We start from the raw sequence: 17,912 nt of genomic DNA, 5'->3' as shown, positions 1-17,912 counted from the left end.
CAGGCGCCAATGATGTGGAGGTGCGTTGGGGGCAACGTAAAATCTAGGGTTAGGGGTAAGCTACTCCGTACTACTCAAGAACTTAGCTCGAAGAGAAGAGCAAGAGCAATCCACCCGGCTGCGTTCGTCGACCGTTAATCAGTCGCGGATCATCTGACTGCTAAATTGATGGGCGCAACTCGCAGCCCCATATCCTCATTGAGCAAGTCTTCATCCGATTGCACGACAAGTCATCACCGATTACTTGTCACCCTCAATCGCCAACAGCTGTAATACCAACCATGTCGCGGGCCTTGGATGCCGAAACGGCGGCCTCGTTACGAATGGGAGATCCACTGGAAGCGTATGACACCATCTCCAGCGCTCTCGTGCCGCCCATTGACGGCTTACTCGACATCGAGGTCCTCGGCCAGAGCCACTTCCTCGAAGGGAACCAGCACGTCCTCGTGGACGGTCGAGCACTCGGCATTTCAAAACTGAGCCTTGTTCAGGCTTTCATGGTTGCGAGGGAGAAGTTGAAAGGCCATCTCGACGGAACTAGTCTGCAGACACCTGATGAGCTGTTCGCAGCGACAGCAGTCATCTTGATGTTCGACCCGGAGCACCTCACGGCGGCCAACACCAGGAAGCGCCTGCTTCGAAAAGATGTATCCAAGGGTGGGGTTCCACGATCAGCACTTGAGATGGAGAAGCGCTTCGTCGATAGCCTCCTGACAAGCAGGCTACACAGGCACACCAAGTCGCCCACCCTGTGGAGCCATCGCCGCTGGCTGCTCGGCTCGTTTTTGTCGCTCCAAGTGCCCGTGGATGTGCTATCCGACCTGAGAGAAGTTGTGTTCGTCGCCGGGGAAAGGCACCCGAGGAATTACTATGCCTGGTGCCATGCTCGGTTCCTGATGGGCTTAAAAGGGAGTATTCCCTTTCCAGAAACGTTGGCGGCGGTGCGGGCCTGGTGCTTCCAACACCACACCGACATATCCGGCTGGTCCTTCCTCCTTCATCTCCTTGAGATCCGGAATAACCTGACTGGTGAAACCGGGCACTCGATCTTCGCAGAGGTTCTCGACTTGGTTATCTCACTTCGTCTAGTCAACGAGTCGGTTTGGGTTTTTCTACGGACCCTTGCAGCCTCCCACCTCGTTGACGATGAGCAATACGCACGGTTTCAAGCCGTTCAGGCCGCTGCTGTTGAAGCCTCCAAGGAATCGGCTGATGGAACAGTGCTGCGTGCTGCTGTGGACTGGTGTGATACATATCGGCGACACAACGGCACCCGGGTTGCAGGTGGCTGATGTAATTTTCAGCATGGGCTTCCAAATAACTACCACAGCTCCGTGCCCCCAAGCACCTCCCTCCCCCTTACAGTGCAGCCAGCGGCGTAAAACTGATTCACCAGCCATGGCATTGGTTTCAGCATGACCAACGCTCCGATACTGGGTGCAGGTGCGCCTTAGAAGTACACACTCGGCGGCAATGGCGTGGCAAGCAGGCTCGGTAGAAACCTTCTCACCAAGACGCTGAAGACGCTGCTCAGCTGCGGTAGTTGTGGTTTTTTTCTGCTGTGCCGCTCGCGCCTGTTTTGCACAAGGCCACATCTCAAAGCGTCCATAAATATCCGGCATGGTACGGTACTGTGTATATATGTGCGTACAGTACGTATGTACATGTACATACACACATAACTACATACATCCGACCGAACTGTCCTGATACCCGCGCGGCTGTGCCTGGCTGCAGCTGCATTGCAGTCGACCAAAGGGATAATAATGATCACAGAGTTCCATCCTAGATAAGCACGCAGAGAGGCAAAAACTCCATGAGTTTGACGGTCCTGCGTCTGATAATATCGGACAATTGCAACCGCAATATCCAGAGTGGCTGCACCCAGAAGCCGCAGAAAGTCATGTAGGGAAGCGGTCGACGGGGGGCATCCCGTCTGTTAGTTATCTCAATCGAGAATTTAAACGACAAGGAGCGATTTTCGGATTATCTGGGGCTGCCGACGAAGAGGCATCAACCCGGTTCGGATGAAACAAACGAACAAACGGGTGTACGACTCAACTTCGATGATCAGGTCTAGCCAGAGGCACCGATGTCAGTGTTGCAATCGGCATCCTCCTTCGTACTGTGTCTATCACGAATCGAGCAGAGACACTTTCCACAATTCAGAGCCACCATCGTCTTGCCGATTCTTTTTGGAAGAAATGCTGAGCAACACCAGGCCTACTTGATATGCACATGCCGCCGTGTAACCCGTCATCGAGGGCCGAAAGTGATTGGGCGAACATCGTTTGGTCCAATGTCCGCTCCTTGGCACTGCAACGACAAGGGGCTAGCAGGGGGTCTTCGGTGGGTTGCATCTCGGTCCGGGGCTGGCCACGGCTCCTCCCACTCCACAGCTGCCAAACCCCCCAAGCCCTCAATCTTGCATCCTGAAGAGAGCCAACGACCGAGTTCCCCGTAGCAGTAGGATGCACAGTCGTGGTTCCTTCTTCCACTGGAGACGATCCTTCTCCCGGCTGACCGAACATCAAATACGGAGTACGGAAATGTTGCTCCAGATAACTAACTACACAGTAGTTCGTGGGCGCCCCTAACAAACCCCGGAGACCACGCAGATTGAATGACGGCAATCCTCCAATCACGGCGCACCTACAAGATTAAACATCAGCAAGGGCATGTCCGCATCGGGAAGACTAAAGCCAACTTGGCTGGCCCAAGACCCCAGGATGTCGCTCAACCTGTTCGCGGCTCTCTCCTGCTTCCAAATTTGAAGGTCATTGTCTGAGAACGGCTGCTGTCTCGAAGTCGGCGCCAATTGCCGTCTGCAATTGGAGTTACGAGGTGGCACTCCACCGGAGTCGCCATCTACAGACACTAACCTCCTGAGAGAGTTTTATGTCGGCAATTGACAAAGTGCGGTCATCATCATCAGCGAGAGGACACGACTCGCCGTCGTCCGGCGTCTCGCCAATGCTAGGGTCCTGTCTCATTCAGGAGGGAATTTTAACTATCGGCGGGTCAGTTACATGGTAGCCTGCTACGGAGTACCTTCTGATATTACCGTCGCACTGGCCATACGCCATGTACTGCTCCATCAACCAGCCACACCCCGGACATTTTGCGAAGGGCCGCACCCCCCGGACTCAGGCCCATGGTTCGCCAGCGCCAGATCTGCGTCTCCTCCACGACGCCTGTCTCCGCCCGTTCATCAGATCCGCACCCAAACCGCCACCTACCTTCTGCTTCCTCAACTCCGTTTCCCTTCTCCTCCGCCACCTCAACCTCCTCTCCTCACATTCGCCTCCCTCTCTCCACCGCCCGACTCGTCTGGGCCGTTCATGGTGTGTCAGTCGTCGAGGGGTTTCCTTTTCCAAATACCTGCATCGAGCCTATCGTTGATTGTTCCGGTTTGCATTCGCGATTCATGAGTCGGGCCCCCCTGAATATCTGAATCCTACATTAATCCGTATTTCGTCTCGTCCGATATCTCTCGTCTCGATTTCGTCCAGCCGCCCGTCTTTGATTATACTGTTCGGCAAAGTCTCTTCTTGTACATCTGGGCATTCCACCATCGCATTCTCTCTCTTTTTTTTTCGTCTCGCCGATAGAACCTCTGCCCCGGCTGCAGCTGTCTGGGCAGGATACAAATGCCGCCCTCTTAATCGCTAATCGCCTTACTACCTCTCGGTGCCAGAGTCTGGGACTCGCGGCGGGGCCATTGGCAGCTCCAAGCTTCCCCCAGGCCTAACAGCTCGACGCCCCTGTTGCTCACATGCTCCGAGCACCGCTGGCCGTCTACTCCTGAACTGACTGTCACCTCACCCTTCGAGTACCCCGAGGCCCGTTGTCGACCGTGTCTCCCCCCAAACCCAAACACCCTGCGCCAACTCTGGTGTGGGACCGGTGAAGCGTGAAGTGGTAGTCCAACATGTCGAGAGTAGCAGCTCTGCTTCTGCAGTTGACGCTATGGGCTGCTACCGCGCGAGCCTTCTTCCCCTTCGTCCCCGAAGGTCACTGCGCTCCAGATGAGGACTGCGCACATCTAGGACTGGGCGCAAGGAGGAACGATGACAGCCAAGGCCCGCCGTCCGGCGGCGTGACCGTCGAGCTTTACCATAGGCCCACTGGTGTACGTCTTAACTGCGGACTTTTCTCCAGCTAGCTCCGTGCTCCACGGATTTTTTTTTTTTTTTTTTTTTTTTTTTTTTTGGTGTATCTCCCGCGACGTCCGCTGACAATCTCGACAGTCCCATGATGCGCCCAAGTTCGACCCAATAGCCGAAGCCCTAGGCAGGGTAACTCGCAAATTTGGGAGACCGTCCCTGTTTCCCGTACCTAGGTCCAACGAAAAGAGGAAGAACAACTACTCGGTGTCGAAGCCGGCCGATCCGAAGACGCCCAACAGCGCGGGCATATATCAGTACGGCCCAGACTACTCGTACTTTATCAAGATCCTCGTGGGCTCCGCCCGGCAACCAATTTTCATGCTGCTCGACACGGGTGCTGCAAACACGTGGCTCATGGGCTCCGACTGCACGTCGGCTGCTTGCCAGCTACACGACACCTTCGATCCCAGCACCTCCAAGACATGGAAGGGAGGAAAGAACGGATTCGAGATCTTTTACGGGACGGGAGACGTCAGGGGCACCGTGGGCCAGGACACATTCGTCTTTGCGGGAATCACGCATGATCTCAGCTTCGGCCTGGCGAATCACACTTCGGATGATTTCAAGCACTTTGCCTTCGACGGCATTCTCGGTCTCGGCATGAGCAAGTCCGTGACGGGGACCTTCCTGCAGACGCTGAGGGAGCAAAACGTGCTGGACTCGCTCGTCGTCAGCATGTCGCTGAACCGAGACTCGGATGGGTCGAACGACGGCCAGGTCACCTTCGGCGGGATCGACGAGAGCCAGTTCACGGGCGAGCTCACGTACCACATCATCCCCCCCGAGCAGGAGAAGAAGGGCGAATGGGCCATCACGATGGACGGCGCGAGCCTCAACGGCAAACCGGCCGGCTTCGCGAACAAGCTGGCCTACATCGACACGGGCACGTCGTTCATCTTTGCGCCTTCGGACGACCTGGACGCGCTCTTCAAGGCCATCCCGGGGGTCACCACGTCCCAGGACGGGCCCTACACCGAGTACTGGGTCCCCTGCGACACGACGCTGCCGGTCACCCTGACCTTCTCGGGCGTGGACTACAACGTCTCGGCCCGGGACTGGGTCGTGCCGGGAGGCGGGGAGGACGGCAAGTGCCTCAGCAACCTCTACGGCTTCGAGATCAACGCGGGCACCTGGCTGGTCGGCGACACCTTCCTCAAGAACGTCTACAGCGTCTTCGACGCCGACGAGATGCGCATCGGCTTCGCCGCCAAACCCGCGCCGCCGCCCACCAGGCCGACGTCGTCCACCTCGGAAGCCTCCGCCAGCGCGTCCGTCACGCTCTTGCCGGGGGCCGCCGAGACGCCGAGCCCGGCGGCCGGAGCAGACGGCGAGTCGGCGCGCCCCTTCATGCCCGGCTCGTCCGGCGGCCGGGACGGTTCGCCGGAGAGCTCCCAGACGACGGGGTCGTCGGGCCCCGCGTCGTCGTCCAAGGCTACTCAGGTCAACTCGGGAAGCCGGCCGTCGAGCGGGTTTTACGTGCCTGCGCTGTGCCTTGCTGCCCTGCTTGCCGTGGCTGGGTGAGCTTCTCGTGTGTGTGAGTGTGAGTGTGTGTGTGGGTGTGTGTGGGTGTCGGGGCGGTCATCCACTACATCTCAGTCGGGAAGTCGGTGTGGTGTTTTTGGGGGGGGAGGATTGGCTACCTGGCCTCTCCTCCTTCGTTCTGTTTCAGACCGATTGAAAGAGGGACTAAATGAGTTGAAATTGTTTTAAAACCAAAGAGACTAACCATGCCTTTGGCGAGTCACGAGGAGCTTTTCTTGTTTTGGTTATATTATACTACGCATGTGGTATAGTCTCTGTATTCTGCTCTGCGCCTGGTGAGGAAGAGAGTGAGCGGCCGAGTCGGCCACATTGATACCCGGGAGAAAGACGTGGACAGATGGAGAGTCAGAGGGGGGAGGTTTTGACGGTGTGAGCGCGCAGAGACTTCGAATACGGAAAGTCGCTCGCTCGAGGTTCAAAAGGACTCGGGGATTTATTTGTAGTTTGAGTTATAATGCGATTCTACCGAATACCAAAATTCAAGGTTTCTCTTCGCATCCTTTTGGACATTCTATCGTGATCCGTGGAGTCTTTGATATCAAACACCGCGAGTATGATGCGGAAATCAGGTGGTTGGAGCAGCAGGTGAGTGCAATGTAGGCACCTACGAGAACTCCAGACGACCGCCTTTGAAGTCTTCCTCGGGTGCAATTGCGTGGTTGCCCGTTTCAGCCGCTGCTTCCCGCCCAAATGAGGCTGCACGACCCCCTGAATCGGGAATGCACCGCTCGACAGGGTTTTCTGATTGGCAGCCTGGCACTGGAATGGGGCGCCCTGTAACGCTGTTTCCACCTTCTACTTTACTGTGGTAGGGAGCCAAAGTTTCACCCCCTGCCCAGGTACCGACCAGGGCTCTCTCGGAAAAACCTCTTGTGCCTCTACCACCAGTTTTTCCTGCCTGCGCCTGCCTGTCAGGCCCCCTGTTGATACCCAGACAGGGGGTCAAACTTACCCATCATACGTAGTACATAACTACGGATAGTACGGATTACTTACTCGCAACATTAGCTGATCGACCTGAAAGCTGACGGACTACCTGCCTTACCTAAATCGCCAACCTACCTTTTCTTGAGGTGCATTACACTGTTACAATACAGCCAACTTCTCCCTCCACTGCCACGCAAAGATCGAGACCTCTCCGGACGAACAGCTCCCGCTCGTGGTCAACCTCCCGCCTGTAGCGAGTTTCTGGTCTTTGAATTGAGGCAGAGGAACTTTGCGACTGGCCTGCGACTCGCGCAAAATGCCCTGAGCGCAGCAGGATGGCCAGGGCCACATCGCATGGCGCTGCAGCAGCTGCCGGACCCGACTCGTCCAGCAACCATTTCGTGTCCTCCGCGGGCGGGCGCCGCCACAGCAACAATAGTAACAGCAATAACAACAGCGGCGACGACGAAGAGGCAACCAACCCGCTTCTGCCCGGCGGCGGCGGCGGCGAGCACACGGGCGACAACGGAGACGACGCCGACGACGGCCTTATAGTTCGCCCGGGCTCCCCCCACGATGAGGACGACACCAATGACCACGACAACCAGAATAACCACCACCACCACCACCACCACCACAACAACAACAACAACCGCAGTTTTCGGGCCCCTCGAACTCCCAACCGCGTCCGCTTCGACCTGCGCCCGACCATCGTCGACGACGGCCCCGGCCGCAACCATGCCGACCATGACGATGACAGCAACACCGACACCCGCTACAACCCCCGGGAGAGCTTCGACGTGGACAACGACGAGGCTGACGACGCCCTCGCCGGCCACCACGGCACCCACCACCAACAACGGGTGCCCCTGCTGACGGGCATCGAGGCGCCCTCGGTCACGGTTGCCGAGACGCTCTCGGCCGAGGAGGACGCCGAGTCGTGGGCGGCGGCGGAGCGGGCGCGGCCCAAGTCGTCGCTGCCCGCGGCCTTCATGAACATGGCCAACAGCATCATCGGCGCCGGCATCATCGGGCAGCCGTACGCCTTCAGGCAGGCCGGGCTGCTCTCGGGCGTCGTGCTGCTGGTGGTGCTCACGGCCGCGGTCGACTGGACCATCCGCCTCATCGTCGTCAACTCGAAGCTCAGCGGCGCCGGCAGCTTCCAGGGCACCGTCGAGCGCTGCTTCGGCCGCACCGGCCTCGTCGCCGTCAGCCTCGCCCAGTGGGCCTTCGCCTTTGGCGGCATGGTCGCCTTCGGCGTCATCGTCGGCGACTCCATCCCCAGCGTCCTGCGCGCCATCTGGCCCGGCCTGCGCGACATGCCCGTCCTCGGCCTGCTCGCCGACCGGAGGGCCGTCATCATCGTCTTCACCATGGCCGTGAGCTATCCGTTGGCCTTGTACCGCGACATTGCAAAGGTATTTATTTTTTTTTCCTCTCCCCCCCTTCCCTCTCTCCCTCCCTCCCTCCTCCTCCTCCTCCTCCTCTTCCTGCTGCTGCCGCCGCTGCTCTGCGCGGCCGTCGCCATGACCGCGAAATACGAGGCTAATGACTGGAGCGGGGGAACGGGCTGATTAGCTGGCCAAGGCGAGCACCCTCGCGCTGGTGAGCATGGCCGTGATTGTGATCACCGTAGTGGTGCAGGGCGCCATGGCGCCGGCCGAGGCGAGGGGGTCGCTGAAGGACTGGCGGCTGCTGGTCATCAACGACGGCATCTTCCAGGCGATCGGGGTGATATCATTCGGTATGTTTTGTTATTTTGCCTCTCTCAGTTCTTCTCCGTCGGCCTTTTTTTTTTTTTTTCCTGACTAAAGGACCACGCCACCAACGAATCCAGCCTTCGTCTGCCACCACAACTCCCTCCTGATCTACGGCTCCCTCGAGAAACCCACCATCGACCGCTTCGCCAAAGTCACCCACATCTCCACCGGCGTCTCCATGGTCGCCTGCCTGCTCATGGCCCTCTCCGGTTTCCTCACCTTCGGCGACAGGACGCAGGGCAACGTGCTCAACAACTTCCCCCCCGACAACACCATGGTCAACATTGCCCGCCTCTGCTTCGGCCTCAACATGCTCACCACCCTGCCGCTCGAGGCCTTTGTCTGCCGCGAGGTCATGCTCAACTACTACTTCCCGGGGGAGCCCTTCAACATGAACCTGCACCTCATCTTCACCTCGAGCCTGGTCTTCAGCGCCATGGTCTTGAGCCTGCTGACCTGCGACTTGGGCTCCGTCTTTGACCTCGTCGGCGGCACCAGCGCCGCCGCCATGGCCTACATCCTGCCGCCGTTATGCTACATCAAGCTCACCACGCGTTCGTGGAGGACTTATGTGGCCTGGGCGGTGGCCGCGTTTGGCTGCGTCGTCATGGTCATGAGCATGCTACAGGCGATAGCCAGGATGATCAGAGGTAGGCCGCTAACCTGCTCCCTCCAGACTCGAATTTATTTTTCATTTTATTCAAGTCTCGTCGTGCCGGCCAGTCGGCTAACCTCACTGTTGTTGTTACAGGAGAGGGAGACACTAGACAGTGCTACTGACGCCCATAGGCTACTAATAATATATGTATCAGTACGGAGTTGGCTCTGTATATTCCTTTTTGTATAGAATAGACGGCCGGAAGAGCGCTTTGGAGCCAGGTGCCGGCATGGTTTAGCCACGGAGCGTTGGCAGCTTCAACCACGCAACTGTATACCCTTCCATGCAATCTCGGCAGCATGGCGTTCTGGGTCCCGGGCACGAGACCTCGCATCTCCGATTCCCCCAACCCAAGTCACACAGCGCCTGATCTTTGTTGCCACCAAACAGAAACCCACCCGGCCGCCCCAGCGCCCAAATAGCGTGGTCACCTGCTTCCCTGACCAAGTCTTATCGCTCGAGTTGCGCCGCGGAACAAGCTCGAGATCCGGTCTGGCTTTGGTGGCTTAGGCAAACAAACCAAGAAGTTGTTGTTTAAAAAAAGGGCCTTCCCCCTTGGCGTGGGGAAACCCGCTTCGTTGTTTCCCCCCCCCCCCCCCCTTCCTGTCGCCACCCCGCATCCGAACCCACATAATCCGTTGCCTGATGATCCCCGTCCGCCATGCGTACACCGTCCGGGAGCGCGCGTCTTATGCTCTCCTCCCACAGCGCGGGGCGGGGATGGGGAAAGTGATTGGCTGATTTGTGTGTCCTCTTCCCTCTCCCCCCCTCCCTCCCCCCCCGGCCCCACGACTGGCCGTTCCTTGATTCGACTCCGCCTGTGGCTTTTAACGCAGTGAACGCAGGAGATAACCTTGCCTCGACGCGGCCTCGTATGTACTTAGGATAGGTGTTTTATGCCGGGCATGAGCGCCCCACACAACACTCGACAGTTTCTAACGTTGGGAGGAGGAACAAGCATAGGGGGAGTTCAAGAGGAGTTGCAGATATAGCGGGTGGCTTAGGGTGAGGAAGGGTGGGGGTGAGAGGGAAGGGGGGGAGGGAAGAAGGAAAGGGGTTTCGCAGGGTGGTTCGATCCGCCAAAGATAAAACAACGTGGTCCGCGTGACAAGGGGGACTTGAGGCAGTAATGAAGGACATTTGTTGAGCCTGCTTTGAGTCGAGACTGGTTTTGGTTCGGTTTTCGTGTGGGTGTGGCGGTTCTGCCCCTGCGGATGGTTCGTCGGATGGGGGGGTCCTTTCCCAGTATCCACCCGCCTTCTTCTACCGATTGCAGCATAACGGGTTAGGTTGCAGGACCGGAAATGGTTAGCATGAGCAAAGAGGAGAGAGACAAGTATGCGTGTGTATATGTGGATGTGTGGGCTATACGAGGGAAAGCGTCGAGAGGAGGAGGAGGTGGTGGCGGCGGCGGTGGTGGTGGTAGTCGTAGTAGTGGTATTGGTGATTTAAGACCCCGCTCCTCACCCACATTCGCTCTTGCTCGTGTTCAACTCTCGGACTTTTTGAATCCTCCCGTCCCTGCTCACTTTTTCTCGCCTACAGTAAGAATACGAAATCACAAAGAACCGAAGGCAAGGACACCCTCCTCGAGATCTGGCTTCCTGCCATCCTATTAACATCGCCACCAAGACAAGCCAACATGCATGGATCCAACTGTCCCAAGTGCGGAGCCGCCTCTGACGGCGCTTCCAAGTCGTGCGATTCCTGCGGCGCCGTAAGTCCTCTTGACTCCTTTGCCCCTCTTTTTTTTTATTATCATTCGACTCCAGACGCCTTCTCTGCGGTAGCTGGTCAAGCACTTGTCACGTACCTTGCATTGATACACATGCGTACATCTTGGGGGTCGTACACATTGTGATAACTAACCATGGGTTTATTATCCACAGACTTGCCCCAACTAAAGTACATACTGGCCGGTAACCCTCCCCGGCGCTCCTTACCCCGTCTCTAGCGATCGACTTAAAGCCGCTATGTGCCTTGAATCATAGCTGGCTGAATTTACAATGGGGGAGCGGGCATGGTTTAGCAGACCTCGACGTTCGGAAGCAAGCTAGAAACATTGGGGTCGGATATTACATATATACATATATAAAGGGGGTGGGGGCTCAAATGGCTGAATAAAGGCGATTATGAGTTCGTACTTCGTTCTGTACCGTCTGAAGCAAGGCATCCGTGACACCGTTCTCCAGCAACCTTCAGTTTGCCAGGGCGGGAACCCCACGCTACCGCTCGCACCTTACGGTATCTTCCCAACTGTTTGGCCAAGCGGGTTTGGCAGAGCGAGCCAGTCGGACACTGTGATGGTGTCCAGCAAAGTATGAGAATTGTAGATTAATCTTGCCCGTCAGCCGGAAAGCCAAACAGAGCCAAAACTCAACCACCAGCGAAGCACAAGGCACGAGGGCCAGGTCCGGCAGAGAAGATGACAAATAAATGGATAGCTAGCTAGAGTGAAAAACGAGAATCGGAAACCGCAGTACCGTCAAGTAATCTGAGACAAGAGAACAAAACACAAGATAGAAAGGGAAGAGGACGTGTGGATTATAGCATGCCACCCCACCAGCTGTTGTGTCGCCAAACCTTCCCCAACCCAGCCGAGACTGGGGTTTGCATGGGCAGTCACCCCAGATTAATCCACGATGCTCATGACTGCGTCCGCTCGTTCCCCGGCTCGTGACTGCCAAAATCGATTCTCATTTCCCGTCATTCGCCATGAATGTCCGCTTGTGATCCTCTGGGGCACGCGGATCCTTCCCGTTCGACGATATTATGGCCGGCTGAGATAAAAGTGAGGGATTCTGGTATCTCCCGTTCTAGAGGTGAAGAAACCCCTTGTGAGAAAAGGGGGGGGAGGGGGGGCCGCCGTCCTGTGTTGTAAAGAAGTTCGAAGTCGGGCAACAGCTGTTTGACAAAACAGGACGACTGCCATTCCGATTCGGTCAACGCTTAAGCGATAAGGCACTTGCTCTTCTTTTTCCCGGTCTTCTTGAGGAGAGCGGCCCGTGTCGCGGTCTCGAACACCTCACGGACACCCTCGTTGGTCTTGGCCGAGCACTCGAGGTACTTGGTGGCCTTGATGTTGTTGGCAACTGCTTGACCCTGCAGCCGTGTCGTGTCAGCAACTGCTTCCCACCATGCACGACGGCCGCGAAGGCCGCTTCTTGATACGAGCCGATCAAGATCGTTTCGTTGAGACTTACCTGCTCGGGAGTGACGGGCTGCTGGCTGGTCTTGCGGAGCTCCTCAATGGTCTTAGGGTCGTGGCGCAGGTCCTTCTTGCAGCCGACCAGAATCTTCGGAACATCAGGGCAGAAGTGGTGTACCTCAGAGCACCACTAATAACGAGGAGCAGCATTAGCAAATGCAAGAACGGCGTGCAGGGAGGTGCCCTCGGCGAGGGAAGGACCCATGCGTTGGGATGGACAAACCTTCTCGCCGACGTTGTCAAGAGAGTCGGGGGAGTCAACGGCGAAGCAGATCAAGATGACGTGGGAATCGGGGTACGACAGGGGCCGCAGACGGTCGTAGTCCTCCTGACCAGCCGTATCCCAAAGGGCCAGCTCGACGTGCTTTCCATCGACCTCGACATCGGCGACGTAGTTCTCGAAGACGGTAGGGACGTAGACCTGCACTCCACGTTAGCTTTCTCGGAAGGGAGAGCTTCGATGCGGATTAGATGCGGTGAGGAAGCAGGCTGAATAAGACAGGCGCCAGACGATTCAGATAACCGGGTGTTTCGAGGCGGTCTGCGACAGCGAGACAGCCCCAAACCACCGCGGTTGTCACCCAGACCGCGGGAAAGCAAGGGATGGAGAGAAACTCACCTCTGGGAAGGTACCCTTCGAGAAGACACTGGTATCAAAGCATATCAGCACTGGAGAGGAAACGGCGGGCAACCGTGCCGGCCGCCCTGGGCCGCCCACGGTTGGTCTGGGGGGCTAGGCGAGAGTACTCACATCAGCAAGCAGGTCTTGCCGCAGGCACCGTCGCCGACGATGACCAGCTTTCTGCGGAGCTCAGCAGTCATGGTTGCTGGTGGGCGAGAGTAGCGTGAGGGATGGATGGAGGCAGGAGAACGGGCGGGTTTGATGATGCTGCAGCAGGATGGGCTGCAGGCCTGGCGCAGGAACTGGGAAAAAGCCGAATGCGAAGATCAAAACACGACGGGCGGTCGCGGGTCGCAGATGAGTGAGGGAGTGCGGCAGGCGATGCCCTCTGTAACAGTAGCCACCGGTTCGTCGATGCAGCGAATGCAAGAAGAGATGGAAAGGGTTGAAAAGTGGAGGAAGTGCTCAAGGAGCGGTCGCTGCAATTGATGGCAAGAGAAAGGGCGACTGGGCCCGGTGCACTGGGGGAATGGCCGAGAAGAACGGGGGAGAGTGGGCTGCCGCCTGAAATGGGGCGCTCTGAGTGGTCAGAACTTTGCAGGCTCTCTCTGGGGGGGGCGTGCTCAAGTGCTGTTCGCTTGGCCTGAGCTGATACGTAGTGTGAGTGACAGCGGGCGTTAGTGAAGCGTGCCAGGTGTCCGCCTCTTTGTTTTTCTTGCCCAAACCTACGACGACGACAGACGAGCTAGTTATGGCGTACGCAAAACTAATTAAATGAGAAAGAGACGAACTTCGAGAATGCGCCCTGAATTGCTGTTAAAATGGACCCTTTGATTCATGCACTTCTGAGAGCTATGAGCTGGCTGCGAATCAAGCAGTCGTCATCAGATGGCTGCGTGGTCTGAACCGGGGACAGGCCAGTCAGTTTTCTGTTGATGCATGTCGATCGGGGCGCAGGAAGGCTGGCCGGGGCGAGCAAACTCGGCAGCGAAACTGGGTGGAAACCCCTGAAGTGTTGCGGAGCGCGTCAGGTCGACACTTGACCGGTGTACCTCCGTACAGAGTATTTGAACCATTCTCGCCAGTCCTGCCCGTGCCCTAGAAAGAGTAGAATTTGACTGTTTTTTATGACACGTGAATGGAATTCTGATGACCTTCAACTTCGAGATTTTGCACTGCCGCCTGCTTGCCGAGGCTCTGGATTGCTGGTTGTTCCATGCTTACGGAGTAGGTACGGGTGCAGCGAACATAATGTACATAATGGACAAGTAACTACGTACACAGATTCGTGCAGCTACCTCGTTGACCAGCATGCCAGGATCACTGGCTTCCGCGGAGGACGAACAGTACGGGGCAGGTACTCTGGTCGCAGACGGTACACTACTTCAGCTGTGCACTTCGATACATGGCTCGGTCAGCAGATGCACCGTTCGAGAAACAAGCTCGGAGTTCGGACGCGAACCGCACGACTCTGCAACATCCGCAGTCGTTGTTATTGGGGCAGACGGGCGGCACGGTGATTGATGGGGCTGCGGTGAGTGGCTCGGCCGCAAGTGGGCCACAAAGTCCTACTGGGAGACAGAGGCCATAGGACTTGCTTGACCGCCCTTGGGATGCAGGACACCAGAGCCGCAACTGCGCAATCCGAGAAAACAAAGAATGCGCCGTGGCAACCCGTCGTGGCGGGCCAGCCTCAAATCGAAGGCACACGATCGCGATCATTCGACGCAGGAGAGGGCTTCGACAACATGCGGGAATTGGGGTGGAGGTTTGAGTAGCCATCTAACTACATAGTACAGTGCACTTCTCTCGCAGTCGCTTTTTTTGCATAGGCCTACTCTTCTCGAGCTGCCCACACATAATCATGTATGGATTACTCTGTACAGTGCACTACCCGAAGTATGTAAGTACCTTATGTAGGGAGTATGTAGTAGTACAGTGCGTACCTCAGGTAACATTATCCGTAGTGATGGGCATATCCAAGTATGTCCGTTGCCACAAGTGAGCGCTGAGGCATTGATGCAAAGGCCTGCACGTGCGAGTTTGGCAGGCAGACGTGGGTCAAGCGGTGCCCGGCCGCTGCCAGCTGCCAGTCGCACAAAACGCAAAGCACTCCTGGTTCCCCTGGTCAAGGCGGTGAAGTGTGGATCCAACGGGTGCTCGGGACGCTGCAACTTTTCAAGATCGCGACCATCTTCGAGACAAACCATCCTGGAACCCCGCGGATTGCTCCCCCCCTTCCCCCCCCTTTCCCCGACAAGATACGGACGCGACGGCGCTCCCGAGTCGATCCCTCTCCGCTGGGTAACCCGATTGACCCAAGTGCGGCCTAATCCCGCCGCTCGCCAGCGCCATGGACAAGATTCTTCGCCGTGTGCGCATGGCCGAGCGCCAGGTTGCGCGGCGAACCGAGGCTATGCAACGCAAGTTGAACGGCTTGAAGAAGGATACGTACATGAGGGAACTTAAGGCTCTAAGACAAGAAGCCGGCCTTGAACTCAACCAGGCCATCAAGAACCGCCATCAGGATCTCGAGCTTGGGCCCCTCCGCCCGAACCGCGACGTGAGCGATTTGACATCCGATTTCCATAACTACTGGGGTAGTATCTCGCCCGATCGAGCCCTCCTCCAGCACGAAATTTCCGACGAGCAGAAAGCGGCCCGCTCCGCCTGGGCCGGTGGCCCAACGTATCTATGTCTCGCCGTGGGCGACAGGGTGGTCGTTACCGAGGGCGAATATAAGGGCCGAATAGCCAAGATTGTCAACATCAACAAGGCCTCCATGACTGTCGAGCTCGACGGCAACGTCGGCATTGTAAGCTTCGCCGTCCCGCGCCCGGGGCCGTCCCCCCCCTCCTCTTTTCCCCCGTTGCCCCATGCTCACACCTACGGGTAACAGACGAACGTCAAGGTTCCGTCCTTCCTGGTAAAACACGGGTCACCGCGCGTTCAGCAGATGAAACAGTTCTTCCCCATCTCCTCCGTCCGGCTTGTCCATCCGCTGCCAGATCCCGCGACCGGCACGGTCCGCGACGTCATCATCCGCGAGCTCAAGCCCATCCGGATAACGCACGATCGGCCGACGCGCAAGGTCTTCTTCTCGCGGCTGGTGCCCGGCCTGAACGTGCAGATCCCCTGGCCCAAGACGCCGCCCAAGGTCAAGGAGGAGTATCCGGGCGACACGCTGCGCCTCGACGTCGAGGAGCGCACCTTTGTGCCGACCCTGCTGCGCCCTCCCATGCCCGAGACCGTCATCGACGAGCTGCGCAACAAGTACTCCAAGTTCCGCACCCGCCACACGCCCGAGTACATTGCCAAGGTCGAGGCGCTCGAGGCCGAGAAGAAGGCCCGCCGCAAGGGCGCCCGGGCAGAGGAGATGCTGCTGCCGCTGCAAGAATACAACCGCAAGATGCGCGAGCTGCGCCGCCAGCGCGGCAAGCCCGAGCTCACGGAGGAGATGCTTGAGAAGATTGGCGAGGTCATCGCCAAGAACAAACTGCTCAGGTCACAGGGCGCCCTTCCCGCGCCGACGGCCCAGGCAGCAGAAGAGGTGGACAAGGTGCAGAAGGCGGTCGAGCAGCTGTCTCTCGGCGGAGATGCTCAGACGACAACGGGCGGGGAACAACCTACGGCCTGATGATGGCCCAAGACTCCTCTATCCGGGGGGCCCACTTGTTGGGATTTGATACTGGACTATGCCTTGCGGGAATGCAGAGTATTCTCCTGGGGAATGGGGTACACTGTAACATAGGGCCGTCAACAGCGGCAAATCATGCTCCCTATTCCGTGTAACGATAGTTGTGGCTATTAGAGCTTTTACTATACGGATCATACCTACCAGAGGTACTTGTCGCCTACGCGTGTATGGGTGATATCTTTTTTAGCCCCCGGCCAAGGCTTCCCCGAGAAACCGACCTACATGGGCAGTAACCGTTTCCTCTTCATCTCATTGGACTCGCAAGGGGACACAAGGTCAACCAGTAGCGAACCGAAGCCAGGCTTCTGCACGCATCAAGGTGCACTGTCACACGCAACCCTTTCCCTTCTGTGGCAGCACGACATTCCAAAGGGGGAAAATTATGAGAAACCAAAAATTATTCACCGAGGCGACGGACCTACATACTCACATAGTAAGACGCGTCAGGCAATGGGCACTTCTTGAACTGCGCACGAGTAGGGCACCTACACTTTACGAACGAGTGAACGTAATCGTATGTCATGGAACTCTCGACCTACCCTTTACTATTGGGCCGAGCCAAAAGTTCGGGCGAAGGGGGAAAGGGCGAGGCAGAGGCGAGGCGAGCCTGCGTGAAAGCCACCGAGCAAAATGCCGCTGGAATCTTCGGTCGTCTGCCTGCTTGCGTGACCCCCAGATAGGGCGGCTTCGTATTTGAGGGGAGTCAAGGTCTTGATTCGGCCCTTGTATGTCCTCGTCGTTCCATTCGTGTGGGACGGACGTGGCCCGTCTTCCCCTCACTGGTTCGTTTCGCCACGGACAAGGCAGAATGGTGACTTACATGTCCACTTTTTGTTTTTGCAATGCCCGCCCTATCCTCTCTTTTCGCCCCCAAAGCGGTGAACTTGGAGGGAGTGGTTCGTCTGTTCCGCCTCCGAGAATCACTGATGGTGCGGTTTTCTATGCTTCCGTGCTTTTTCCTTGGTCACAAACCATTGCCAGCGAGCATACAACGTATGAGCAACTGTTCGGCGGTGATTACCGACTGTGTCCAACTTATCACCAGAATTTCGAAATGGACTTAGAGCTCCTCCATCAACAACCGACTGGTGAAGAGCACGGCAACAATCTGATTCCTATCAGTCTGAAAACCATGTCACGAGCATCCTAAGCTAACCAGCCTGCGCTAGATGCGATCCAAACGGCCCTGTCCGTGCTCAGGCGCCCTCCTGCCAACTGAGATTCGGCAAGCTCAAGAGAAACTGAGTGATCCAAAATGCGACTGACCAAACCAACGTAGAGCCATTGTTTCAAGCCTTGTGTCTCTCCTTAACGTCCTGATAATTGCCA

General features: G+C 57.2%; 6 protein-coding genes across 6 annotated transcripts; 5 read left to right on the top strand and 1 right to left on the bottom strand.

The window, feature by feature from the left end:
• Window positions 1-127: 127 nt before the first annotated feature.
• On the top strand, window positions 128-1,648 carry P884DRAFT_256132 (uncharacterized protein). The gene has a single exon (XM_069441043.1). It carries the CDS (start codon window positions 282-284, stop codon window positions 1,290-1,292), a length of 1,011 nt encoding a protein of 336 aa, XP_069300045.1. The 5' UTR covers window positions 128-281; the 3' UTR covers window positions 1,293-1,648.
• A 2,283-nt stretch (window positions 1,649-3,931) lies between these two features.
• P884DRAFT_297472 (aspartic peptidase domain-containing protein) lies at window positions 3,932-5,690 on the top strand (the record flags this gene model as incomplete). Its single annotated transcript, XM_069444519.1, has 2 exons — window positions 3,932-4,132; window positions 4,251-5,690. The coding sequence occupies 2 exons, from the start codon at window positions 3,932-3,934 to the stop codon at window positions 5,688-5,690; spliced, it is 1,641 nt and encodes a 546-aa protein (XP_069300044.1).
• A 962-nt stretch (window positions 5,691-6,652) lies between these two features.
• P884DRAFT_290125 (transmembrane amino acid transporter protein-domain-containing protein) lies at window positions 6,653-9,255 on the top strand. The gene is made up of 4 exons (XM_069444041.1): window positions 6,653-8,056; window positions 8,217-8,382; window positions 8,476-9,048; window positions 9,150-9,255. Exons 1-4 carry the CDS (start codon window positions 6,974-6,976, stop codon window positions 9,176-9,178), a joined length of 1,851 nt encoding a protein of 616 aa, XP_069300043.1. The 5' UTR covers window positions 6,653-6,973; the 3' UTR covers window positions 9,179-9,255.
• Window positions 9,256-10,698: 1,443 nt separating this feature from the next.
• P884DRAFT_193667 (uncharacterized protein) lies at window positions 10,699-10,917 on the top strand (the record flags this gene model as incomplete). The annotated part of the gene is made up of 1 exon (XM_069437773.1): window positions 10,699-10,917. One exon carries the CDS (start codon window positions 10,699-10,701, stop codon window positions 10,915-10,917), a length of 219 nt encoding a protein of 72 aa, XP_069300042.1.
• Window positions 10,918-12,005: 1,088 nt separating this feature from the next.
• P884DRAFT_194152 (P-loop containing nucleoside triphosphate hydrolase protein) lies at window positions 12,006-13,086 on the bottom strand (the record flags this gene model as incomplete). The annotated part of the gene is made up of 5 exons (XM_069437806.1): window positions 12,006-12,158; window positions 12,260-12,394; window positions 12,488-12,685; window positions 12,884-12,911; window positions 13,016-13,086. 5 exons carry the CDS (start codon window positions 13,084-13,086, stop codon window positions 12,006-12,008), a joined length of 585 nt encoding a protein of 194 aa, XP_069300041.1.
• Window positions 13,087-15,115: 2,029 nt separating this feature from the next.
• Window positions 15,116-16,811, top strand: P884DRAFT_237893 (mitochondrial 54S ribosomal protein uL24m). The gene is made up of 2 exons (XM_069440059.1): window positions 15,116-15,701; window positions 15,786-16,811. Exons 1-2 carry the CDS (start codon window positions 15,240-15,242, stop codon window positions 16,521-16,523), a joined length of 1,200 nt encoding a protein of 399 aa, XP_069300040.1. The 5' UTR covers window positions 15,116-15,239; the 3' UTR covers window positions 16,524-16,811.
• The last annotated feature ends 1,101 nt before the right edge of the window (window positions 16,812-17,912 follow it).

The sequence above is a fragment of the Thermothelomyces heterothallicus genome (genome assembly GCF_042370625.1).
Source record: "Thermothelomyces heterothallicus CBS 202.75 unplaced genomic scaffold P884_scaffold_4, whole genome shotgun sequence".
NCBI classification, from domain to species: domain Eukaryota; kingdom Fungi; phylum Ascomycota; class Sordariomycetes; order Sordariales; family Chaetomiaceae; genus Thermothelomyces; species Thermothelomyces heterothallicus.
The sequence above is the reverse complement of the archived record's forward strand: the minus strand, read 5'-3'. Positions and strand labels throughout refer to the sequence as shown.